Source organism: Sminthopsis crassicaudata, chromosome 6 (genome assembly GCF_048593235.1).
Source record: "Sminthopsis crassicaudata isolate SCR6 chromosome 6, ASM4859323v1, whole genome shotgun sequence".
Taxonomy (NCBI): Eukaryota; Metazoa; Chordata; class Mammalia; order Dasyuromorphia; family Dasyuridae; genus Sminthopsis; species Sminthopsis crassicaudata.
Window position 1 is genome coordinate 851,229 of NC_133622.1, and position 24,351 is coordinate 875,579.

At 50.3% G+C, this 24,351-nt stretch overlaps 1 protein-coding gene across 5 annotated transcripts in view; it reads left to right on the top strand.

Moving 5' to 3' along the window:
• PPP2R2C (protein phosphatase 2 regulatory subunit Bgamma) overlaps nucleotides 1-21,449 on the top strand; it is a 312,010-nt gene extending 290,561 nt beyond the window's left edge. For all 5 annotated transcript variants that reach the window (XM_074276435.1, XM_074276438.1, XM_074276436.1 and 2 more), the window contains 3 exons: nucleotides 9,156-9,325; nucleotides 10,642-10,733; nucleotides 18,447-21,449. In XM_074276435.1, coding sequence (XP_074132536.1) covers nucleotides 9,156-9,325; nucleotides 10,642-10,733; nucleotides 18,447-18,738 — 554 coding nt within the window. In that variant the 3' untranslated portion in view covers nucleotides 18,739-21,449. The remainder of the gene's footprint in view (nucleotides 1-9,155; nucleotides 9,326-10,641; nucleotides 10,734-18,446) is intronic.
• The last annotated feature ends 2,902 nt before the right edge of the window (nucleotides 21,450-24,351 follow it).

The following is a 24,351-nucleotide window of genomic DNA, read 5'->3' on the forward strand; positions in this document are numbered from 1 at the left end:
TTGTAGAACCGCCCCACTCAGTGAAGCGTCTCTGATGCTGAATAAGGAATCCAAGGCAATCTGAAGCCCTCCTCTGAGCCATGCCCTGCCCTGCGGGGGTCTGCGTGCAGCCTTTTCTCTCCAGGAGCTTTCCATGTCCTAGAGAAACCCCAATCGCTCACCGTCCAGGCTCCCGGCCAGGGCAGGAAGGAGGGGCTTGCAAAGGCCGGCATCTAAGGTGGGCTTGTCTGCTGAAGGTCCTGATGTCCGCGGTGGCTCTGCGGCCGAGTCCCCTTTCCTCTGCAGGTCTCCGTTTCCTCCCTGTGAAGTGAAGGGGCTGCCAGGGCTTCTCTAGCTGTGACGAAGCGCTGTCCTGACTAATCAGGTGCTGAAGCATCTCATTAAATTTGTGTGTTCACACACACTCTTCTATATAGGTAATGATGATTTTTTTTATCTGGATTTGGTTTTAGAAAACTATTTTCTGTGAGAAGGACTGAGACACTGGCTTTATGTAACATAAAGCGACAAGAAAGCACCGTGGCAATTGATTCAGCTTCCAACCAGCCAGTGTGAACAGATATGTGTGCCATGGGCCATGCAAAGCAATTGCATTTTTATCTGTATATTTACAAATGAACATAAATACACAGACAGAGGGACGGACAGAATGAAGGGAAGGGACCTCTAAGGTGCCTCTCAGCTCCAAATTCTAGCTCAGATTATTACAAAATAAATTCTTACATGTTAAATAAAATGGAATTTTCTGGCATTGCAAATAGGTGCAGAAAGGAAAAGTCCTATTTTCAAAGTACGATTCCTTGTCTCCTGTGTGATTTCCTTTCAGAGTTGTGCTTAACAATGCTAAGGGACTTGCTGTCACGTTTGAGAGCCCTTTCTGCACAAAAGCTCCGAAAGATCGGAGGCGGGATATTATTTTTGCCCATTTTAGAGATAAAGAAACAGATTATTCAGTGATTGCCTCGGATCCCGTGGAGGCTCGGTGCCGGACCCTGGATCTTGGACTGGAGCCGTAAGCACTGGATTTTAGTTCTTTTGCTCCATGTCCCTGAACAAATCCTTTCAAATTTCTGAAGCTCATATCTAAGATGATGGGAAGGTTCCTTTCAGCTCTAAATCCAAGAGCAGTGAGCCCTGGCTCTGATATTTTTATCAGATTAAGTGCTGTTTACGGCGTTCTGGTCTGGAGGGACATGAAGAAAACCAAAAGCAACTCCTGTCCTCAAGGAGGAGAGAGAATATGCTATCTCCGTAGGAATGTGCAGAATATATGGGAGGGTGTGTGTGTGTGTGTGTGTGTGTGTGTGTGTGTGTGTGTGGAGGGGGGGTCAGGAAAGGTTCCGTCCACTTGCGCTGAGTGAGGTGAAGGCACCCAGGAAGTCCTGCACCATTGGCCGGAATGGGGCGAATCGGCCCGTGGCAGGGTTTCTGGGAGCGCTCTGCGGGGGGAGCTTCAGCCGGAGGGTAATGGCCGCAGCAGCGGAGGAAAGGTGCCGCTGAGATGATGGCTGTCGGTGGCCAGAGTGAGGAGTGAGCGCTGGGGAGGACCCCAGTGGGGCTGTTTTCAGTCCAGGTGGTGTGCAGCAGAGTTAGTTACCTTGGGGGAGATTCCGGAAGGAAGCACCCAGGCAGTAAGAAGGAGGGGAGCAGGTGGTTCTTGAACCAGGCCCTCCTCCAGATAGAAACAGATGCCCCGCGCTCTGCCCTCACGAAGCACGCGCTCCAAAAGGATGAGCCCACAGACACTCTAAGTGCCATAAGTACATTAAGAGAGCGCAAGGCAAGGTTTCCTGTCAGAGATGGCCTTTAAAATGGATTTGCAAAGACAGGGAAGGGATTGAGGAGACAAGGGGGTCGGAGGAGGGCGTTCCGGGCCCCAGAAGGGCCTGGCCAAAGGCTCCCTGGGGGGAGTCACTCCCAAAAGGCAGGGGCTCGGTGTGGCCGGGGCAGAGGTCCTGCTAGAGGGGGTAATGGGAGATGAGCCTGGAGATGTCAATGGAAGCTCGAGGGGGCAAACCTTAAAGCACAGCCATGCAGAAATTCACGCTGACCCCCGGAGCCCGCTGCTCTAATTCGCCTTCCCTCCCCGCCCCCCTTCTTTAATCATAGCCATTGCTAAAGATGTATGAGGACCATTTCACCCCCACCCAGGGAGGGAGCGAGGCTCCTGCTCTCCAGCCCTCACAGAGGATGAAGCTATAAAACGCCTAATGAGAAAAAGGAACTGTTGCCAAGGAAATAGCGAGTGTCGTGCACTCCTTAATTATGCAAAAATCATTCAAATGTAATCAGAGGAGGAGCCCTGCTGATTCCTATCCCAACAACTTTCAAATAATTAGAGGGAAAAATCATACGATCGAATCAGTCGCAGATGACACGTGATTCGGAAAGGGGTTTCTTGAAACCCCTGGCAGCAAATAATAGCTGCAAAATTCTCTTCATTATTTAATCAATTATCGGAGAGACCTCGTGATCTTTTCTAAATGCCAGGGCTGGGGGAGGTAAAAAGGCGGCTCCATTTTATTGTCTTTTGGAAAATGAAATTTTTTATCTAACATTTCCCAGAAATGTCAGATAGATAATACATACACATGAATAGTTACATATTTTCCCCTAACATCCCTTTATAAGCATCTCACAAAGCAATCTAAAAAGAAAACCAGGGTTGGAAGCAGGAGAGCGAGATTCGAATCCTGCTGATCCCGAGGATGCAAATCTCTTGTCCAGCCTCTGAGTCATGTGGATGACCTTTCCCTAGCACCAAGCAGGCCGCTTTATCCCCTCTGGGCCTCAGTTCCCCCTTTGCAAACTGGAGCCCGGTGAGCCGATTCCCGTGGAGCGCCGTGATGTCGTTGACTGCTGATGAAGCGCCGCATCGTGTTCCCTTAAGTCACTTGCCCGCCAGGGCGCCACCTTCGTGACATCACGGTCCTCTAGGAGAACGGAGGACGGGCAAGAACAATACACACCCCAGCGATCATTGTGGTCGTCTCCTTCCACGGCCTTTCATCCCATCCGGGCCTTCTTGACCCGAGAAGCGAACGTATTTTCGAGACCGTTTGATGTCTGAAATGTACGGCTGCCTTTGGTGGTAATGGCTGTGTTTTATTTTCTGCATTCGACAACGGTTTTGGAGATGATCAAAGCGCCGTGACTACAAAAAGAGCGAGAACCCACGGTCTCCTGTGGGATTTTCCGTCCTTCAAAAGCAGCGGCGCTTCCGAAGGGACAAAGGCGGCTTGTGACCCGGGCCGCTCTACTGATCCCTGGCCATGGCCCGGACGCTTCCCACGGCACACGGAGTCTCCCTTTTGTCTTCAATCGATAAGCATCCATTTTCTTTTGCTTCCCCTAGCTCCCAGTATAAAGCGCGAGGTGGGATTGAATCTCCGGCTCTGCCGCTTGCCACCTCGGGAACCGTGGCCAAGTCTCTGAGGCAGCCCGGTGGGTCTCGGAAGCTGAGGCTCTGGGCCCGCTGGCTTCCCTGGCAGGTTTAGGTTGGGTGCCCCATCCCAGCAGAACCAGCTGGGGACAGATGGAGAAGGCACAACAGGGGGCTTGGCAAGAAAAGCGCTTGTGTGATTCATGGCACCTTTGACGAGCAAGGGAGCCTTAAACGCTTTCCTAAACCCAAGGCAAGTCCCTTTTTGGTGCCGGTCAATCATTTTCAGTCATGTGCGAAATCTGGGACCCCATTTGGAGTTTCCCTAGCAAAGATCCTGCCGCAATGGGCCATTTCCTTCTTCAGCTCTTTTGACAAGTGGGGAAACTGAGGCAAGCAGGACTAAGGGACTTTAGCGCCGAGTCACGCAGCTGGTGAGTGCCCGGGGCTAGATTCGAATCTCCTAACTCACTCCCAGGGCTCTACCCACTGTGCTACCCCAAGGCCCCAAGGGGCCATAATGTTTTTGGCAAACGTATAGACATGGCTGTTCAGATCATTTGGGATGAAGCTGAGTGGGAAAATAACTGAGCCCAATAACTTTTTCCCCATCAGAGCCTTGAAATCATTTCAGATAAACATGGGAACTGAGTGTGTATAGACTGCGTTTGCAAATATATCCATGCATGGACACGTGTGTGTGTGTGTGTGTGTGTGTGTGTGTGTGTGTGTGTGTGTGTGTTTTAAGGGTAGTCCTTAGTTCAAAGGAACTTCCAGTCTGATGGAGGGTGGGGACATGGGAGGAAACAGCAGATCCACAGGGAAGCGTGACCCAACGGGTGGAGCTGCTGGCCGGGGCCCTCGGAGAGGCCGGAGAACTTGAGGAAACACTGCACTATCTGCTGTCCCAGAGTCCCAGAGGAGGGATTGACTTGGAAAAGCGGCCCCCCAGCTGGGACCTGAGCCCCTCGGGAAAATCAGGAGAAGGAGCCGCGGCCAGCCGAGCAGCGCTCCCAGGAGCCGGGCCGGGCAAAGCAGACGGAAGGGTGACGGCGGTGAGGAAGGCTGCGGGGCGGCCACGGGGGCCAGCAAGTGCGCACTGTGCGGGAGAGGGGCCCGCGATGTGAGGCGACAGGAAGGGGCGCTGTCTTACTTGGTGCCTTCCTCCCAGGGGCTAACGGAGAGCGCACCTCCTTCTGGTCCGAGACTGTTCTCCGGACGCACTGATCATAAGGAATTTGTCTCATCTCTAGCCTAGTTTTAGCTCCTTATTATACACGTTTCCAGAATGGAGCCATGCAGCGTGCTCCAGTGGAAGGGATAATTACCTCCCTGACATGGAGACCCCTGGGCTGCGTCTGGCCCTTGACAGTGTGACCTGGGGCTGGCTAAGTCATTTTTCCAAGCTTCAGACGCCTCACCTGTAAAATGGGAATATAGCTGCAGGACCTACCGAAAGCTGGGAGGAAATTCAGCATGAATGTGCGCTTGAGAAGTATGGAGCACCTGCTCCATCGCAGCCGGGGGTTGGGTATCCCAGGGGTGGGGGGAAAGAAGGGGACGGAGGCATTCGAAGCCCATCATTTGTGTTGGGCTGCCCTCAGCTGCCCAGTTGACTATGTCGTGGGAATTGGAGAAAGCAGTGGTACCGGCATTAGCCTGGGGTGCCCTCGAGCCGGTCCGGGAGCCTCAGGAGTCGAGGTGGTTTGGCCGTCGCTCCCCAGCCAGGCAGGGCCTCTGCCCCAAGGTTCATGAAGGAAAAAAGCCACAGGAACTTCAGGGAACGTTTCCTTCCGGCTTACAGCCTCTTCCCCTTCTCCCCCTCCCTCTGATTTCCTCGTGCTCTCTCTGACCCCCAGGTCAGGAGTACAGTCTGCCCTCTTTCCCCTCTGTGGGGCACGGAGAGATTCAGGTTCACCCTATGGGGTCAGGTGTCTAGGCGGCCCAGAGGCGGCCAGGTGGCACAGTACAGAGCCCTGGCCGAGTTAGGAAGCCCTGAGTTCAAATGCAGCCTCAGACGCTTTTTAGCTGTGCCATCCTTAGAAGGTCACTTAACTCCTGACTGCCTCAGTTTCCCCTCATGTAAAATAGAGATAATATAATGGTATCTACCTCTCAGGGTACAATGTGCTTCGTAAGAGTTAAAAGCCCTACATAGGTCCTAGATGGTCTTGTTGTTGTCCCTACCGCTATTAGCCTTTCCTGACCAGAATTTCGAACAAGCCCGGCGGGTGTCAGCTCGCAGCACTGTCTGTACGGACTAAGAATCCTCGAGTTAGAATCGATCAGCCAGCACCACTAGGGCCAAGTGGGATGGAGAGACAAACGTGGAGTGATCCCGGCCCCAGGGGCTCACAGCCTGGCCGAGGGGGGAACCAGCGTGTCCCTTCCCCACATAAGGACGACGTCGATAAGAGGAAAAAAGGAAAATATCATCCCCAAAGTCAGCAAAGGAAGCACCAAAGCGTAACGGCTGCTGCCAGGTTCTGTCGTGGGGAAGCACCCGCCAACACGGGGGGCTCCAGGAAGGCTTGGAGTTACCGCCACATGGGATCAATCATGCTTTAGATAAAGCACTTTCATGACCCCAGTCCTGGGGTCAATACAAAGAACTATTCTAATTTTACAGACAGGGAAACTGAGGCCCTGAGAGTGGAAGGTGCTTGCCAGTCGTCACCTAGCCAGGAAGTGTCTAGGCAGGGACCTCAGTGACTTCCAACCCAGTGTACTTTTCATAGCTTCACAGGATGACAAATCCTGATGGTCACAGGGCTCCCAGAGGGGAAGTAAGTGGTCAAAGGTGGCCCATGATGCACCAGGCGTAAGTGAAAGGCCAGGTTCTCAACACCGGTGCACATGACCCTGAGGCTTCCGTTCACCTTGGCCCCGGCCCAGATGTTCGGTTTCAGTTCTCCCCCTCCAGTGGCCATGACCTGGGACTCAAAGGGAAAATGGTTTAAGAGCCTTGCTGGGGGGGCTTCCCCCCACAAAGGGAGAATGTTTGCCATCTGCCAGCTGTGATGGATTGAAGAAGCGGACTCCCTGACAGCCCGAAATCCAGCACTGAGTTATGATCCTCCTCGCTGTCAAGAAGAAGAGCTCCGGGGTCCTCCTCCCCTGCTTTGGCAGGGGCTCACATCATAATTAGGAGGACGGAATTTCTGCCACTTGCACCACCGTTTGGACAGCTCGGAGGGAGGAGGTGCGAGAGCTGATGATTGCGCGGCGCTCCTCAGTCTCCTATTGAACATCTGACAAGATAATTACCCGATATCTGCCCCGCTCAACGGCTCGGGGAATTTGAAAAGGGCCGCTTAAAAGCATTTGTTTAAACGACTGGCAAAGATGCGTCGCTGTTGTCTTTGAAGTGGTCCAGGTTCCCTTGCGCCATGTTTAGTGAGCTGTGCACGCCACAAGACTGCTCTTCTACTCTTAGCATCTGCATCTGGGGGCTTTCGCTCTCGTTGCTCCTCCGCACTTAGCATCTGCATCTGGGGGCTTTCGCTCTCGTTGCTCCTCCGCACTTAGCATCTGCATCTGGAGGCTTTCGCTCTCAATCCGTCTTCTCCAGGTTCCAAGACTTTGGGGCCTGGCTTCGGAAGACCTGGATTCAAATCCCCCCAGCCTTATTAACTGGGTGAGTCCTTAGCTTCGGGGCTCTGTTCTTCACCCACAGCAGGAGAAGCTGGCCGCTACCCGCTTTCCAAAACTGTCACAGGGACGAAGCAAGGTCGATGCAGACATCCTTTATCAGTCGTCAATGTGATTAGTAGTTAGAGGTGGCTAGGTGGTGCAGTGGGTCAGATCTGGAGCAGGGAAACCCCAAGGTCAAATCCTGCCTCATAAACGTTCTGACTGAGTGACCCTAGACAAGTCCTAATCTTTCCAGTTAACTTATCTGTAAAATGGAGATAAGAGGAGCCCGACCTCCCGGGGTTATAAATGAGCTTGAGAGATGCATGTAAATCAGTGTACCAGCTGTTGTTATTGTTATGACCTCCGTGACTCTCTTGGGGGTCCAGTAGTACCCAGCACGGACAGAAACCGATCCTATGTAGTCCATGAGTCCAGAATTGTCTCCTTCATCTTGGTGTCTTGTCCAGCTCCTGGCAGGGGATTCTCCAAGCTCCATCTTTTATGGATGCTGTTATAGAATTATAAGTCATCTGGCTCTACTTAAGTCATTCTCAAAAGTTCTCCATTTAGGAGGTTACATTCCTGCTGGGAATCATTATGTTTTGTTTCCTCTCTTAAATGAATGGAAGAAACAAGCCTTTATTAGGTGCTTCCTGTGTGTAAAACACTGTACTACTGGCCGGGGACATAACTAGCAAAGTAAACCAGTCTTTGCTGTAAAGGAAGTCACTTTCCAACGGGGGAGACAAGCACGGAGGGGAGCTTTGAGCCACAGGTGCCACGAATGGCCTGGTGCTCATTGGATCACAAGCCAGAGCAGATGGCAATGTGTTTCCTTTCAGGGTGACGTCCAGCCTTAAAACCATACTGGTTTCCGTGCCGGGGACTTTGGCGGGGGGAGCTTGTGGCTGCTCAGTGGGGAAGGCTGCACCGGCAGGAACCATCCTCGAGTCTTATCTTTCCAAGGGGAGCTTTCCCTGGTGAGGGTCAGAAGGAAGAGGATGAAGAGCAAAGGAGTCTGGGAAACTGACCCATGCAGTTCCTGGGCTTCCTGGATTAGGTAGTGCTGTTAATGGAGAGTGCAGAAGTGGGCATTGGAAGTCCTAAACCTGGTTCTGCCGCTTAGTGGCTGCATCTCCCCATGCTTTGGGGAGATTCCCCACATTACCCCCTCTGGCAGACTGGCCTGATGGCCTCCAGGGGCCTGTCTCCTCTTCAGTGCCCCGTTAATCTGGCCTTCCTTCTGAAGGAGGGGATCCCAAAGGGGGAGCTGGTCATAAGCTGGGTGCAGGAGGGCGACCTCATGTTGTCCAGTTAAAGATCCCTCACGAGGGGAAGCCTCGTGCTCCTTGAAGCAGCACTTTCCAATTTGGGACAGCTCTCCGAGGAAGCTTTTAGAGAAGGTGGGACCTTCGTCATGGCCAAAGACATGGGCACTAGACACAACCTGGAGAGAAAACACGGTTCCTGCCGTGAAGGTTACAATCTGATAGAGGTAAAAGGAAGAGAGAGTGAGAAAGACAGAGACACAGAGGGAGTGAAAGAGAGACAAGAAGGAGACAGAGAGAGGGAGACAGACACATAGAGAGAGAGGAAGGAAGAGAGAGCGGGAAAGGGAGGGAGGCTAATTATATCATGTAGTGTAAAAGGGTAGATCAGGGGACACTCTGATTGGCTGGACGGGTCACCTCCTAGATCCGGACAGACCTCTTTTAGCCCTTTGATGAGGAACATGCACCTTGCCTCAGTGACACAGGGATGTCCTGATCGGTCATCCCAGAAATGTGCATGCTGTTAGCAAGGAGCCAGACAGCCCGACCACCCCCAGGAGGAGTCCCCCCATTCAGCAAATCAGGGGTCCCCCAAATATCCCTTCTCTGACAATAGTCCTCGATAAGTGAACAGAGAGAGAGGAGGCAGAATACTTTGGGTGCTCTGAAGAGGGAAAGCCCGTAAGTTTGCTCAGCAGTTTAATTCTGAGCTCACCCTGTGAACGCTGAGAACAACTGAGCATCCTCGCCTCCAGGGATCTGGGCAGACTTCCTGGAGAAGGTCAGATTTGGCCCAAATGTGCCGCCTGCCACCCTCTTGGAGCCACTTTCTAAGGACATTGTTTGTTATTTCTTTGCCCCTGCAGTTTTTGAAGAACCCGAAGACCCCAGTAACAGATCCTTCTTCTCTGAAATCATCTCCTCAGTGTCAGACGTCAAATTCAGCCACAGTGGACGGTTCATGCTCACCAGGGATTACCTCACGGTCAAGGTGTGGGATCTGAACATGGAAACAAAGCCCATAGAAACATACCAGGTAGGGAGCAACCATTTCTTCCCATGCTGACCGAGGGGCCCCTTATCAGCTGCTCATTGCTGGGTCCCGGGAGTGGTGGAGGAGAAAGAACTCTGATGTTGGAGAGCCCGGCTTCTCTCGGGCTGAACGGTTTTAAGTCAGGATCCTTTCATTCCACGTGGCCTCTGATAACCAGAGGCACTCTGTGGTGGCCCCCAGTTCCGTGATTCGGTGGCCCTCAGGCCACTGAGAGACAATCACAGAGCTTCGGGCCTCCGCTCAGTTTGAGGACCTGTCAGTTATCATTTACCAGTAAATAGCCATCTTTTGAGCCTCAATTTTCTCTTCCGTAAATCCGAGTGGGATTTGGCTGTGAGTTCTAACATTCTGTGACAATGACCCTTCCTTGTGGGCTCCTTTCACTTTCCCGCGCTGCCGGTGGTGTTCTCTATGTACACAAGCCACACTAAGCCACGAGGCTCTCTAACCTGGCATTCTGGGCACATAGTTGGGGAGAGGGATAAGCTAGCGGGATACACCGTGGCTTCGTGGAATGGCCCAGCCACATAGAAACAGGACAGCAAGATGTAATTTATTTCCGTGATCATTCTCGTTAGATTTTTAATTAACAACCAATCTATTGGCTGGCTTGTAATTAATCAGTTTACAAAGGCCTTTCTATCAGGCTAGGTCTCCATTTAGGGTCTCGGTGGAAGCAAACACAACGATGCTTCCTCGGGTGAACAGAGCCCTGTGCCAAGTCCCAGATCCAGTTGGCATTGCCTCGAGTGCCATCGCCTCACAGGATCTTAACATCACAGAAAGTTCAAAAATCTTAGAATTATGGAATCTTCAGTTCTTGGAAATTGAGAATAAGAGAATCACAGAGTCCGTTACGTCGTGTTCTGTTGACCTGAGTTTGAGCTGGAAAGGTTGGTAAGCCATTCCAGAATCATGGAATTATCCAGTCATAGCATCTTAGACTCCAAGGCTCTTAGGATTAGGAAGGAATACAGGTTAGAACTGAAGAAAGGCAGAGATCTATTCTGGGGAAAGTCCCTATTTTCAAAGGCCTCCGTTTCTTGAGCTGTAATAGGAGGGATTGCTTCCAATAAGCTCCAGAGGTCCTTCCAGGCCTGTTCTAGATCCGGATCCAGACCTCCAGATTCACAGTATGAAGAATTTGAAGGGAATAACTCCCTTCTTTGAGTCACAAGGAGAGCACCTGGATAAGCGATCCCTCCCCATCTGTTAGTTACGGCATTGGAGGATTGGTGAACTAGTGCAGCTTGTCCGTATTCCGTTGGAGATTAATCAGGTTCGTTTTCTTGGAACAGGTTCACGATTACCTTAGGAGCAAACTGTGTTCCCTGTATGAAAACGACTGCATTTTTGACAAGTTTGAATGTGCCTGGAACGGGTCTGACAGGTGAGTCCGACCACACTCTGGGGACCCAGAAGGGAAACCTCTGCGGGTCTCCCTCCCTGTACTAGCTGAGCCACTTCTGGAGGCTGGGGTACCGTGGTTTTAGCTGCAGCTCAGGAGGTTCTGCGCTGATGACCGTGAGTGCCAGGGTAAGAGGCAAGATCTTTGCCCAAAAGCTTCCACTATCCCCGCCATTCCGGCCTCCCGAGCGTCCCCAAAGCTTCACTGGGCGTTCGGTCACACAGTGTGGAAGCTGCCACATGCTATTGGGACGGGGATCCCAGAGGTCCTTAAGGACAGCCATCACTCTCCTTGTATGTTTGAAAACAACTACAACCACCACCAAGCAGGTAATAGGGTGGCAGGATGAAATAACGGCCAAATCTCTGTGCCTGTTCCGCACGGGAACGCCCCTGAGATGAAAGAACCCCTGCCCTGGGAATCCTGCTCAGTGAGCAGCCCGGGGAAGGTCACAGTCCCAGAGTATCACATGCAGCAGCCCTTTCCCCAGAAGCAGGCGCCCGAGAGCCGGCGGGAGGCTCCCACACGTTGCGGCTTAGCCTTTCTCGTGGTACCCAGCTGCCTTAGCAAGCTGAGCCAGCTGACTGTGGGGAACAGAGCAGGAGACATGAACAAGAGACGGTTTTGCTCAGTGACTTCCCAGCTCTGCAACACTGGGAAAATCTCTAGACTTTTCTTTCCTGGCTTGTTATTAAAAACCAAAGCGAGCCCTATAACAGCAAGGGCATGCTATGCAAAAAGCACTTTGGGAGTTCTCCTAGACACATGGGCTTTTAGGGCGACTTCTGAAGACTCTCCAAAGAAAAGTTACTCAAAGGCAATTGCCTGCAAAGCCACCCGTGATCTTGTCCTCCTTGCTTCATGGAGAAAATGGCATGTTCCCGGTCCCCACCTGGAGCTCTGACGGGACAAGGCAGTTTTGAATGAAGAAGGGCTCTGTCCCCTAACAATGGGAAGCTGCCTCCCCAAGCCAGGCACATGACTTAGCGGCGCCCATTTCCCAAGACCTTTGGCTCTGCATGGAGCCAAGTGAAAGAGGGGTGATTTATGGCTCCCCCTTCCAAACAGCGGCAAGGTGGACTAGATAATCTTTGATAATCATGATATTGCCAAGGATAACTGGGGGCACCGAGATGGCATGGTGGACCTAGTGCCAGACTTGGAGGCAGACTCGTCTTCCTGAATTAAAATCCAGTCTCCAACGCTGCCTAACTAGCTAGCTAGCTTCCTGCACAAGCCTCTTTGCCTCATCTGTAAAGTGAGCTAGGGAAGGAAATGGCAAACCACTCTAGCATCTTGGCAAGAAAGGCCCAAGTGGGTCAGGAAGTTGGATGAGACTGAAGCAACTGGACAACCCCCCCACCCATCATGGCTCAGGTGTGCAGCTGCCTAACAGAGCTGAGACCGGTGTTGTAAGCCAGCCCGGGCATCCGGGGCCCACATTGTATCTCTCTGGGTCTCAGTTACTCCTCAGGAAAATGAGGGGATCAGAGCATCTCTTGTCCCTGCCAGCTCTGCTCTTCTCTGCTCTGTTGAAATAAGTCCCTGTGGACACGATAGATTGGGGGACTTGGCTTGTTTTGCTGTGCGTTGGGTAGCTGGAAGCCCTCACAGCTGGGCCTTTGTCTTTTCAAAAGAAAGTTAAAAGTTTGTGATAAGCTTGGATTCCCACATTATTTGATTTCAGAAAATTAGTTTTCTGTTTCTTTCATCAGCTTCTCCTTCCCCTCAGAGCCGCCCCATAATGCTGAGCATCTTTTTTGTCGGAGAGGGACAATAGTGAGCAGAACACATCCGTAACAGGCAGGCCTGAAAACTCGTGCGATGAGCACACTTGGGATCTTGGACAGAGCCCTTCGTCTCTCGTTAGGTCTCGTGCTTGCTTGTAAATGAGAAGTTGATGATATAAAGCTTCTGACGGGCTTTCCACCACTCTGTAAGATCCTCTGTCTGTGTCGAGGTCATAAAGCTGGGGAGCTAGAATTGCCGGGAAGAAGGAAAACCAGCGCATTACCAGGTCCTTGCGAGCTGAGTTTTGGATCTTTGAATGAGGGAAATTCCATCAGCCTCTTTGACTGTGAGGGGCAGCTCCCATGCACCCAGCTCAACCACACTAGGGCTTCTAGCAAAGGAACCAACTCTTCCGCGTCGGTATCCACCCTCTCCCAGCTCAGAGCTTGCTGTAAACGAAGGACAGAGCTCGGCCCCCCCAGCCCCCCAAACCACTGCAACCAGCTTGTCTTTTGTGAGATTTCTTTTTTTTCCTCCAGGAAGTAAGTGGGAACAAGTGTGCTTTTCTCCCAGAGCACACAATAACTTGATATCAGGGCCTTAATAGAAGGATTATTAACTGTGTGGGCTTAAAATGATTTTAATCATCTTGCTCCAATCACCTCTTGACAGATCTGAGAAATTAGCTTTGTGTGAAATCAACTGGTCTCCATTAAGCTTGCAACACTTCCTTTAAAAAACTGCCTCGCTCCATTCATCCCACTCCCTGGGTGTGGGAGGAGAGCTCAGGTTGTTTTTGGAACGCTGACAGAAGCCGTCACTGCCCACAGAAACAGGACAGAATGGAAGATGAAGAGCATAGTACGTGCTCCCTTTAACTATGTCTTCTAAAAGAGAAGTGACATAAGAAAACTGCCTCTAGTCTCGTTTTGTTTTCTTAACTTCACTCTTAGCATGAGGAGGATTCAGCACTGGATAGTTCCATAGACCCTGGCTTTGGTTCAGAATCTCCCATAATGCCATATTTGGAGCTTCCTCCCTCAAGCCCTTTCTCCAGTCTTTCATCCACACAGCTCCCAAGGAATATTCCCAGAGCATAGGTCTGACCACGGCCCAGTCTTGCTCCGGACGCTTTCATGGTCCCCATTGCGTCCACGCTAAGACTCGAGCTCCTCAGTGGGGTGTTAAGTGCCTCTCGCCAGCTTTGTTGCAGACAATCTCTCCGGACTACTTCCACACGGCTCCCCTTCCTGTACTCCTCTGGGCTCTTCTCTTTGTCTAATGTTCAGGCATCCCCCTCCAGAGCTGGAATCTGCTCCCTCCTCGCTTCTGCCTCATCAAGTCCTTGCTTCAGTGTTACCTCCTAAGTGAAGGCTTCTCTTCCCCCTTGCTGATTGTTGGTTGCCCTTTCCCCCCAAAATCAGCTGTTATTTACTTTAGATAGGCTTTACATCAGGTCAGTATCCCCCCCCTTGGAAAATGCAGACTTCTCTTACTATTTTCACATTTTTAATTGTTTTTTTTTTCCTTTCTCGATGGTTTTTCTTTTTCTTTTTTTCTTATTCTTTCACATAACAAAATAGGAAATTATGTTTAACAAGGTTGTATATGAGTAACCTCTATCCGATTGCTTGCTGTCTTGAGACGGGGCGAGGAAGGCAGGAGGGAGAATAATTTGGAGCCTAAAATTGTAAAAATGAATGTTGAAAAGTATTTTGACATGTAATTGGAGAAAAATACTATTAATTAAGTGAGGAAAGAAGAAGAAAATGCCGGGTTCCTAAAGGGAGGATCTATGAGATTTTTCTTTGTGTATTTCCAGAGCTAAGCGAGGGCCTGCAGTATAATAGTTGTTTAATAAGTCCATAGCGAATTAAGGCAAGATTAGTTTTGCTGCGCTTCTCCTGATTCTTTCACAGAGCCCAATGGCCAGAAAGGGAATTGCCCCATCTACTCACTGTGGGCACCCGCTCTTAGGCAAGGATAAAGTAGCCTTCTGGGTGGGGGCAGGAGGTCGCAGCACATAATGATGACCTGGGAGTATCTTCCAACTCACTGATTTCTTTTCCTTGACACTATTTGGGGTCAGCCTGAGTCCATGAGCCTTTTTCAAAGAGTGAGAATGGCTGATTTGCATTCTCTTAAAATCCAAATTACAGAAGCCCCCTGATCATCACTGACGGCATAGTTATCCATTGGATAAAAACCCGAGGAATTCTACTCTCAAATAACACTCATTTGTCATTTGCTATCATCATGCTCATCACTAAGGAAGATACAAGTGTGCTCCCTGCTCCCTGACATCAAACACCTAGCGACAAATGCGTCGTCCTGAGGCCGGACAGTGTCACGGAGATGACTGTGGTGGGATTTCTGGTGGAGCGGAAGCAGTCCCACTCCTGCCTCTGGCTTTTGTGGATGGGACCACAGCTGGAGTGCTTCTGTTGACGGTGTTTGTACGATGAGGTCACGTTAGGAGTATGTTATTGATTAGGCCATGACTAGGGCCTTGTATTCGGGTCTGAATGCCTCACGGTACGAAGGGCATTGCCAGATCAATCTCTGATACTTCCTGGAAGCAGCCGCGGTTCTGGAAGTCTACACTAACTCCCCTCCAGCAGGTTTTGTGGAGTTAAAAAGACTTTTAGGATGGCTCCAGCTGTCCGCCCCCCCTTGTTTATACCTCCTCTTATTATATCTTCCCCTTAAAAATTTAGCAATCTCTAAAGCAATCCCTTCTGAGTGTGCATATCCATCTCTAGAATCACATCATGATGCATCCAGTAAATTTTATGTAAGATTAGAAGCAGTTATTTAAGATATATGGGCTCCTGACAGGTACATAACACATAAAATCCACGTTAGACTTATTATTATTGTCTTTTTTGCTTGTTTGTTTGTTTTTTGCTGAAGCAGTTGGGGTTAAGTGACTTGCTCAGGGTCACACAGCCAGGAAGTGTTAAGGGTCTGAGGCCAGATTTGAACTCGGGTCCTCCTGAATTCAGGGCCGGTGCTCTCTCCACTGCGCCCCCTAGCGGCCCCTAGAGTTATTTTCAATAGATCATACACAGACATAACACGTGACGTCACACACCAGTTTGAATAATTGGAATAAATATAGAAGCCACAACATCCCTTATTTGGTTATTTCTGCAAAAAGTGTAAGATATTCCATCCATCAGCAAACTTCATTTGGCTACCGGCACATTTTCTTCCCCGTTCCCTACTTGCAGCAGTCTCGCTGTTTGGCTGGACAGTCTGGCCAGCGCCGCACTGACCTGTTATCCCTTCTGCACCTCAGTATTCTCGGACCCAAGGGCCTTCGGGGCCAGTTTGAGCTTTTGTGAGGACACGAGAGGGGTGCAGGATGCACCCAGCAAAGCCCTTCTGCAGGTCTAAGCAACCCTTGTCAGTCTGACCCTATGACCCCCAAAGCCCGGGGAGGGCCATTTCTGGAGGGAAAAGCACCTGGGCCTTTTACATATAATCAAAATGAAAAGCCAGGGGATTTCCCCCTTCCCACCAACTTTCAGAATTACATAAGCTTACAACAAGAAGGAACTTGAAAACCTTGAGCATAAATCTTGGCTAGCCTCTCCTTCTGGCAGCCAGCTGGGAACCGCGGCCGTCACTCTGGGGCTTGGCCGCCTGCTGGTTAACAGCACAGCTTTCTCCGCTGTCTTTGCCCCAGCTCCCCACTTCTCAGGACTTGCCACATTGGCAGCGGACTTGCAGGCACCAGATGGGCATTACCCCCCTGAAGCCCAGACACGGCACCTTCAGGCCCTCCAGGATTAATGGCTTGAGGGGCCACGGTGGGTTCCCCACAAGGGAGAGTGGCAGGGCCAGGAAGCAGTGGCTGCCATCTTCTCGAAGGAAACAACTTAAACCTAGGTAGAAAACACAAATGCAAAGATTCTCCGGGCTGAAGCCCCAGACCTCTGATAGTCTACAACTCTCAGAGGTGCTTCTACAGAGGGCTCGGTGGCCCCCAGTTTCAGCGAGTGAGCGCCCACAAAGGCCGGTTTTCAGTCACGTCTGACTCTGTGACCCCCTTTGGGTTTCTGGGGGCTAGTTCTGTCTTGTTTTTGGCAAAGATACTGCAGTGGTTACCATTTCCTTCCCCAGCTCACTTTACATTGCCAGGGACTCCCTGCCCTGGGCATCTGAGGTATCAGGGAATGACCCTGCTCTGGTCACTCTCAAGGGGACACAATCTGCATGGGCAGGGAGTGTCCGTTCATGAAGTCATGGAGCTCCCGGAGGATCAAAGTAAGCAGCAGGTCATCAGCCAAGGCCGGGGAAGGTTGACTCGGCTGGAAGTAGGACTTAGGAGTGATGTGGGCGAGCCCTCGGCACCTCGGGCGTTACTTTCTATGTCAGCCCTCTGAGGTCGGACAGGCGTCATCAAACGTCTGCCCGAGTTCTGCTATTCTGTGCCTCGAGGCACTTCCTAGGGGGGCCATGGTGTGGGTTTTGTTGCATTCATAGTAATTTATTTTAAAATTCCATTTTATTTAAAATACAATTTACATTTATTTATTTTAAAATGGAATTTTGTTGATATCTTTTATTTTATATCCCCTACATTTCTCCTCTCTCTTGGTCTCTTAGATAACATTCTCTTATGACAAAGATAAAACAAGAAGGGTTTGGAAAAACAGCTGAGCAAGACTAGTGGCCCCTTGGAAAAAGGCTGGCGCTCTTTGCACTGTTCTGAGCCCGTAGTGGGGCAGCCAGAGGGCACAGTAGGTAGAGTTCTGGCTTTGTTGTCAAGAACAGCTGCGCTCAAACCTGGCTTCGGATACTTGACCAGCTCTGGGGACTCATCTGACCCCTGTTTGCCTTCTCTATAAACTGGGGACACACAGAAGGGAGATGCAAACCCCTCCAGTATCCTTGGCCAAAAGACGCCCTAGACAAACGTCCATGGGGTCGTGTGGAGCTGGACTTGACTGAACAGCAGTGATCACAACAAATGTCCACAGTCCCCCACCTCTGCAAGGAAGGCATAAAAGCACCTTTCTCTAAATGGACTCCCTTTGTGCGGAGCCAGAACTTCCCAGCTCACAGGCCAGCTCTCTGCCTCCCTACCATTTATCTCCTTTTCACTAATTATTAGCCAAGTTCCTTGAAGGTCCCTGTTATGTTCGAGGGGCCCAGAGCACTAGGCTTAAAATCAGGAAGACTTAGCTCAAAGGCAGCCTCAGACACTTCCTAGCCGTGTGACCCCGGGCAGGGCGCTTCACCCCATTTGCCTCAGTTTCCTCCCCTGTACAATGAGATGGAGAAGGAAACAGCGACCGCCTCCAGTGTCTCTCCAAGGAAACCCCAAATTGGGTCACTCACGGAGAGTCGGACGCGCCTCAGCGACTGAACGGCCACAAACAAATGGTGGTTCTGTGTAGCGAGCTGTCGTCTCCAGAAGCTGCCGGATCGCTCTCTGGGAAGAGATCTGCTGTGTCTTTTACTCAAATCTCTCCGACAGATTCTTCTTCCTGTAGAGAACCGTTGTCTCCAGGCAGTTGCTGTTAACTCTTGTCCTTAGAAGTGACTTCCCTTCCTGCAGAGAGCCCCGTCAGGCCTGATGTAATGCAGAGAGTCTTCTTCTTTCTCTGAGAGTCCTCTCTTTTATTCTCCCAGAGAATGGGCGTGGGATAATGCAAGGGCTTCTGGGAAGAACCACCCCAGCCAATGAGCTTGCCCCCTCTATCAAGTCAACCTGAGTTCTCACCTTGTAATTGTCCAGAAAACCTGAATTCTCACCTTGTCACCATTCAGACAACCTCAGTTCTCACCTAGTAATCCCAACAGTTCTGGGCAGCTTAGGGGGCGCGGGTCAAACACGTAGTGAGTGGATGGGAAAGGACCCCTCCTCCTAGGGCCGGGTACAAGACCAAATCTAGGGCCAGCCAGGCTCTGGGCAGTCGCTCCAACTCACCCGTCTTCCTTCTCCCTCCCCAGTGTCATCATGACCGGTGCCTACAATAATTTCTTCAGAATGTTTGACCGGAACACCAAGCGTGACGTGACCCTGGAGGCCTCCAGGGAGAGCAGCAAGCCCAGGGCCATCCTCAAGCCGCGGCGCGTCTGCGTGGGAGGCAAGCGCCGCAAGGACGACATCAGCGTGGACAGCTTGGACTTTACCAAGAAGATCCTCCACACGGCCTGGCATCCCGCCGAGAACATCATTGCCATCGCAGCGACAAACAATCTTTACATATTCCAGGATAAAGTGAACTCAGAGATGCACTAGGTTTACCCATAATCCTCTGTATTTATCAGCCAGCCTTTTGCAGATTGTACAAGATGACCGTCAGAGAGAGAAACGGCGAAAGTGGCCGTGGCGGGGGCATCTGTCCTCCTCTGGCCCAGCTGCCCGCCACCCCTCCCCCTCCCAGCTCCCCAGAACCCCCGAGATGATGATGATGGCGGTGATGGCCATTTACTAGAGCAGGAACCAGAATTCGCTGTAACGAAGGGTCAAAAGGCTCCCCAGCAAGGTGACGGGCTTGTCGGGTTTTTACCAGTTAGGGTCCATTATACACCCCCATCCTAGGTCTTTAGTGTTTACCACATTACTAGAGCTTTTTTACCTTCACAGTTAAGTTTCCACTGCAAGCTTCTTTCTGCAGACGTAGCGTGAGGGATGGAGAGCGAGGCTCCATCACTGGGGCTCTGGGGACCGCCGGGAACCGCGACCAGCGCTCACGGTGGGCTTGGGAGAACCAGGTTCAGCCCCCGGTTGGCTATTTATGCACCAGATGACCTTGGACAAATCGCTTCTCTTGGAGGGGGGAGGTCACTTTCTTTCTCTGTAAAAGGTGAGCAAGTTCAAGGAGCTCTCCAGGTCTCACTGTTTTGGGCCTAACACCCATCCCTCTTTTCCTCCCAGCCACCCCCTCGTCAGAAAGCAATTCCGCGGTCACGTTCTTCTTATTCAGTTACAAATGGTGGCTTATGGGGCCGCTAGCAGCCCCTGAGACCGGCCTTTTAGGTGACTTTTTCACCTCTGTAGGATATTTCCACGCCTCCTGGGAGAGGCGGAAGCAAATCCTCTCTACCTTGGGTCCCAAGATCTCAGAAGCGGGAGGGGGCTTGCTGAGAGCCCCGGCTTCCATGGCGGGAGAGGAGGGTGGCGGGGGATGGGCCGGCGTAGACCCTGCTCTGGGTCATCTTGGGCGGGAATTCCAGCTGCCCGAGCCCCCCGAGATGCAGTGATCTCCCTCTCTAAATGTGGTCCTAGGATTTCAGCTGGGGAAGGTCCTTATGGGTCAGCTTGAAGACCGTGAGGTCCAGAGAAGGAAAATGTGCTCGATGAGCCCCCAGGCAGCGCAAGAGCCTCTGTGTCCAAAGTCACGTGTGCCCATCCCCCCGCACCGCGCTGCCTACCGCCCCAAGTTTGCTCCGCCGTGTTAAGGGCCGTGAGCTTTGCTCCCTGTGCATGTGCAGCTCGTTTCCCACCCGCTCGTGTCCTTGGAGGACCGAGCTGCCCCTCAAAAAAAATAAAAAGCCCATTTTAAATATAGTTTAGGGAGAATGAAGGGAACAATTAACCCAACTAGGCCAAGAAAACATGGCAGACTTGTGTTTCTCTAAGGGTATTTTACGGCACGTGAGCAGGAAACTCAGCTCTCAGCTCTCCCAGAGTCGGCCAACACATCTGCACAGTCAGGCTGAGGCGGCTCACTGATTTCATGAGCTCATCGATGTTTAAGGCAAAGCTCGTCGGCCCCTTGAGAAAGTGCACATTCCCCGCGGCCCCCTCAGCAAACAGAAAGCGAGGCGATCCTACAGCATTTTGTATTTCCATTTAGAAAGCAGAGAGACGTGGCCATGGCTTACACAGGTTATCAACAGGATCCAACTTTTTTATAACCATGTCTTGACATGACCCAAGAAATATTGTCCAACTGAAGTTTTCTCGACCAATAACTATTTTTGTGTATTTAAAAGCACAAACGCATGTGCACCCACTTCCAGCCATATTATACAGACACTCTGAAATGTGTACGCTACTTTTTTCTTTTTTCTTTTTTTAAGAATCAAAGGGAATGAGGAATGTTTGTTTATAAATCACTGTATACTCTAAATGACTTGGACAGTATTATATGTACATATTTATTCTAATTAAATTTAATAATCACAGGGTTGGTTTGGGATCGGTTTTGAGTTTGGTTTTGTTTTTCTTGTAAAAAGGTTTAAGAATGTGGTAAATTGTATAGAAATCTTGTTAGATCCAAACTAAAGCTTTGAGGGCCTCACACGATTAGTTGAACATTTTTCCATTTACCCATCGCCCTTTGGGGCTCAAATGGCTAACAGCTTTTACTTACATTTACTAAAAATTCTGTCAGATCATGTATTTAACTTTCAACATCTTCCGAGTACGAGTCTATAGATAAGGTATTATAAAGCAGGTTTTAACACAACAGTTATCGTTTGGATTTCTTGTACCTTAATTGCGTTTTTAAAATGTGGGTACAAAAAACAAGCTCCTCTTTGAAGGAAAATGTGTCTCTGGAATTCTGGGAAATCCCGAATTTCCAGAAGAAAGCATGCTCTCCTCATGAGTCAAGTACAGAAAGTATCACGGGAGGGAGAAGAACTAGAGAAAAAAAAGTAATCACCAGTATGTTGTTCATGAACTTTGCATTCTTACTGTGATTCAGTTTTCTGGTCTTCTTGAATGTACGAGAGGTAACCTTGTCATTGTGAGGGTTTTCGGTTTATTTTCTGGTTGTTTTTTTTTCCATTCTTTGATAACTTTCTTTGGGGATTAAGCTTTCGGTGGTGTAGAGTAAGTGGTGGTCAAGGTGGTCCAGCTGATTGTTTTGAAAGCTGTAGTTCATGGCTGCTTTCTTTCTTTGTGTTTCACAGACTAGCTAACTGTTGTTGGATAAAAATATAAATATGTTAATACCAGCTTTTTCCAATAAAAGGATGACAAAAATGACAGACACAAAAGGCTCCGGAGTGTTCTTTCTGTCTGCAGACTGAATGGGAAGAGCCAAGGATTCAGCTGAATTTCCTTCATCTGGCATGAAGGATCTGGTCCATGTGCTACAGACTGAGGGATCAGAAACAGCAGCAGCAGGAGAGCCCGTCCCAAAGCTGGTATATCCTGCGGGGTTTATCTGACTTCCCTTAGCAGCCCAAAGTAACGAATGCTCGTGTCCGGGGGGCTTTCCCACTGTAGGGAAGCCATTGCCTAAGAGTTTGGGAAAGAAATCCCTGGCGTAGTGGAAGGAGCCTTGCCGCGCTGGGAGGTCCGGGTCCCCTGTCAGGAAGGCAGGGTCTGATCTCGCCAGCTCTGCCAGTCATCTAACATGGGCTGCAAGTCTTTCTTGCTTTCTGAGAAGGCTGTGCCCAGTCGAAAAGGTAAGAGCTAGCCCCAAATTCTGGGCCAGTTCCATAGTGTTATTAGGAAGGGAAGCAAGAACACCTGGTTAAACCTCTGGCAGAGCAGTTCTGGGGAATCCGGTTACCGGATGACTCTGTGTGTGTGTGTGTGTGTGTGTGTGTGTGTGTGTGTGTGTGTGTGTGTATGGGTGTATGTGTCTGTGTGTGTGTGTATGTGTGTGTGTGTGTGTGTGTATGGGTGTGTATGTGTGTGTGAGTGTGTGTGTGTGTGTGTGTATGGGTGTATGTGTCTGTGTGTGTGTGTATGTGTGTGTGTGTGTGTGTGTATGGGTGTATGTGTCTGTGTGTGTGTGTGTATGTGTGTGTGTGTGTGTGTATGGGTGTATGTGTCTGTGTGTGTGTGTGTGTATGGGTGTATGTGTGTGTGTGTGTGTGTGTGTGTGTGTGTGTGTGTGTGCATGCGCACTATGTGCACAAGCAGGGGAACATGAGTGCCTGGAAACCGCTTCATGCAATAAGCTACATTAGCAACCGTAGAAGATTGTACATGCAGCGGGCTGGGCAATATCCTACGCCAGAGGGCTTGGCCGGTGGCCACCCTGGGTCACAGAGTCACCAAGGACGGGATCTGTTATATGGCACCTTTTGAGCCCTTCCCTATTCTGAAACCCAGAGGTTTCAAGGAGCCGTGAGATCAGAGGGCAGGGTCCGGCGCTGGCGATTTCCTTATCTTAGCCTGCTCTGCAACACTGAAACGTGGTCTTTCCCTTCGGGAAGTTCCCAATCAGGTACAGAGTCGGGTTAGACCTGAGGTCAATATAATATATTATAGAAATTGTGATTTTCTCAGACACAAAAGTGAAATGTAAAGTCGGGGGGGGGGGCATTCTTACAGAATTACAGAGGAGCAAAGAATTGTGGAAGAAAACCATGCAGAATGGGAGGCCGCGTGGGCATGGAGGCCATCCTGGAAGTCTTCTAGCAGTAATTCCTAACCCCCACTCTGTGCTTTCAGGAAGCAAGCATGTGCAAGGTCATTTCGACCTTGTTGCTCTTAATTGGCTTCCTGGCGTTCCACCTGTATGCACTTTACCTCCTGTTGTGGATGAATAATGAGGATAATAAAAACTGCTCCCCTACGTGCAGGATTTCTGCTTACGATTTGCCAGCTTAGTAGGAAAAGCTCCCGATTTGGAATCAAGGAACTTGCATTCAACTCTTTGCTCCGGTTTTTACCAGCTGTGGTAACGTCACTAAGTCACCAGACCTAGTAAAAGGAGAGGGTCTCCAAGTCTTCTTGTTCCAAATCCTGATATATAGAGGGGGGTTAAAAAGGAGAGAGAGAGGGAGAGGGAGAGGGAGAGGGAGAGGAAGAGGGAGAGGGGGAGGAAGAGGGAGAGGGAGAGGGGGAGGGGGAGGGAAGGGGGGAAGGGGAGGGGGAGGGGGAAGGGCAGAGGGAGAGGGAGGGGGAAGGGGAGAGGGAGGGGGAGGGGGAGGGGGGAGAGGGAGAGAGTGTTTCTGGGTAATTTAATCGTTGATAATGCCAGCGTGTTTGGAAATAAAAGGGTTGTCATTTAGCCATCTCTCTAAGACCAAAGACTACTGGGGCGGGATCCAGCAGTTACTCTTCAAAGAGTAAGTATTCTTCAGGTGGGAACCAACCTGACTGGCCCTCGTGAAGGAGAGGCTGAGAGTGACATCATGTCAGCCAGAGACTTCAGACCCTCCCCAGCCTCGGACTATTTAGACAAAAGGGTCTGTCTCCACCCAAACTTGAGTGAATGTAATTTCCCTTAGACCAGATTCCTGGTGGAGGAGAAAGCTAATTCTCCTTCAGAAAGTGAAGTCTTCATATATATATATATATATATATATATATATATATATATATATATATATATATATATATATATATATATATATATATATATATATATATATATATATATATGTATATATATATGTATACAAAAGGGGGAAACCCTGGATCTCCCCAAATCCTCGTTTTTCCCAATAATTTCTCTGCTTGGGGCTGATTTTGTTGTGATTCCTTAAAGCCACAGGATCCTCGATACAAAAGCAGAGACGGGGAAAACATTGTTATGGCAGGCTTGCTCCAGGAAGCGGCTTTTAGCATGTCAGTGGCACACGTGTCAGAAGGGAGCGGGCCAGTCACACAGCAAGAGTGAAGGGCGAGGGGGAAACACCGCGACCAGCATGAATTTAAGGTATCTGTAGGACCCCCGGCGGGAGCTGCCAAAAGGAAGTCCGAGAAGTCTGAGCCCCATCCGTAGGTTTAAGAATCATCTGCAGGGAGAGCATCCTCACCAGGTAGAAGAGTAGAGAGAGGAGAAGAGGCGCAGGTTAGAGTTCCGCACCATACTCACAGTTAGTGGCCAACATCTGGCTGGAGATCCAGCAGAGGAGACCGAAGGCTGGGAACAGCTGGGAAGCCTGGCAGAGAGCAGGTGGAAAGGTGAGATCATCAAAGCCTAGAGGAAAGTCA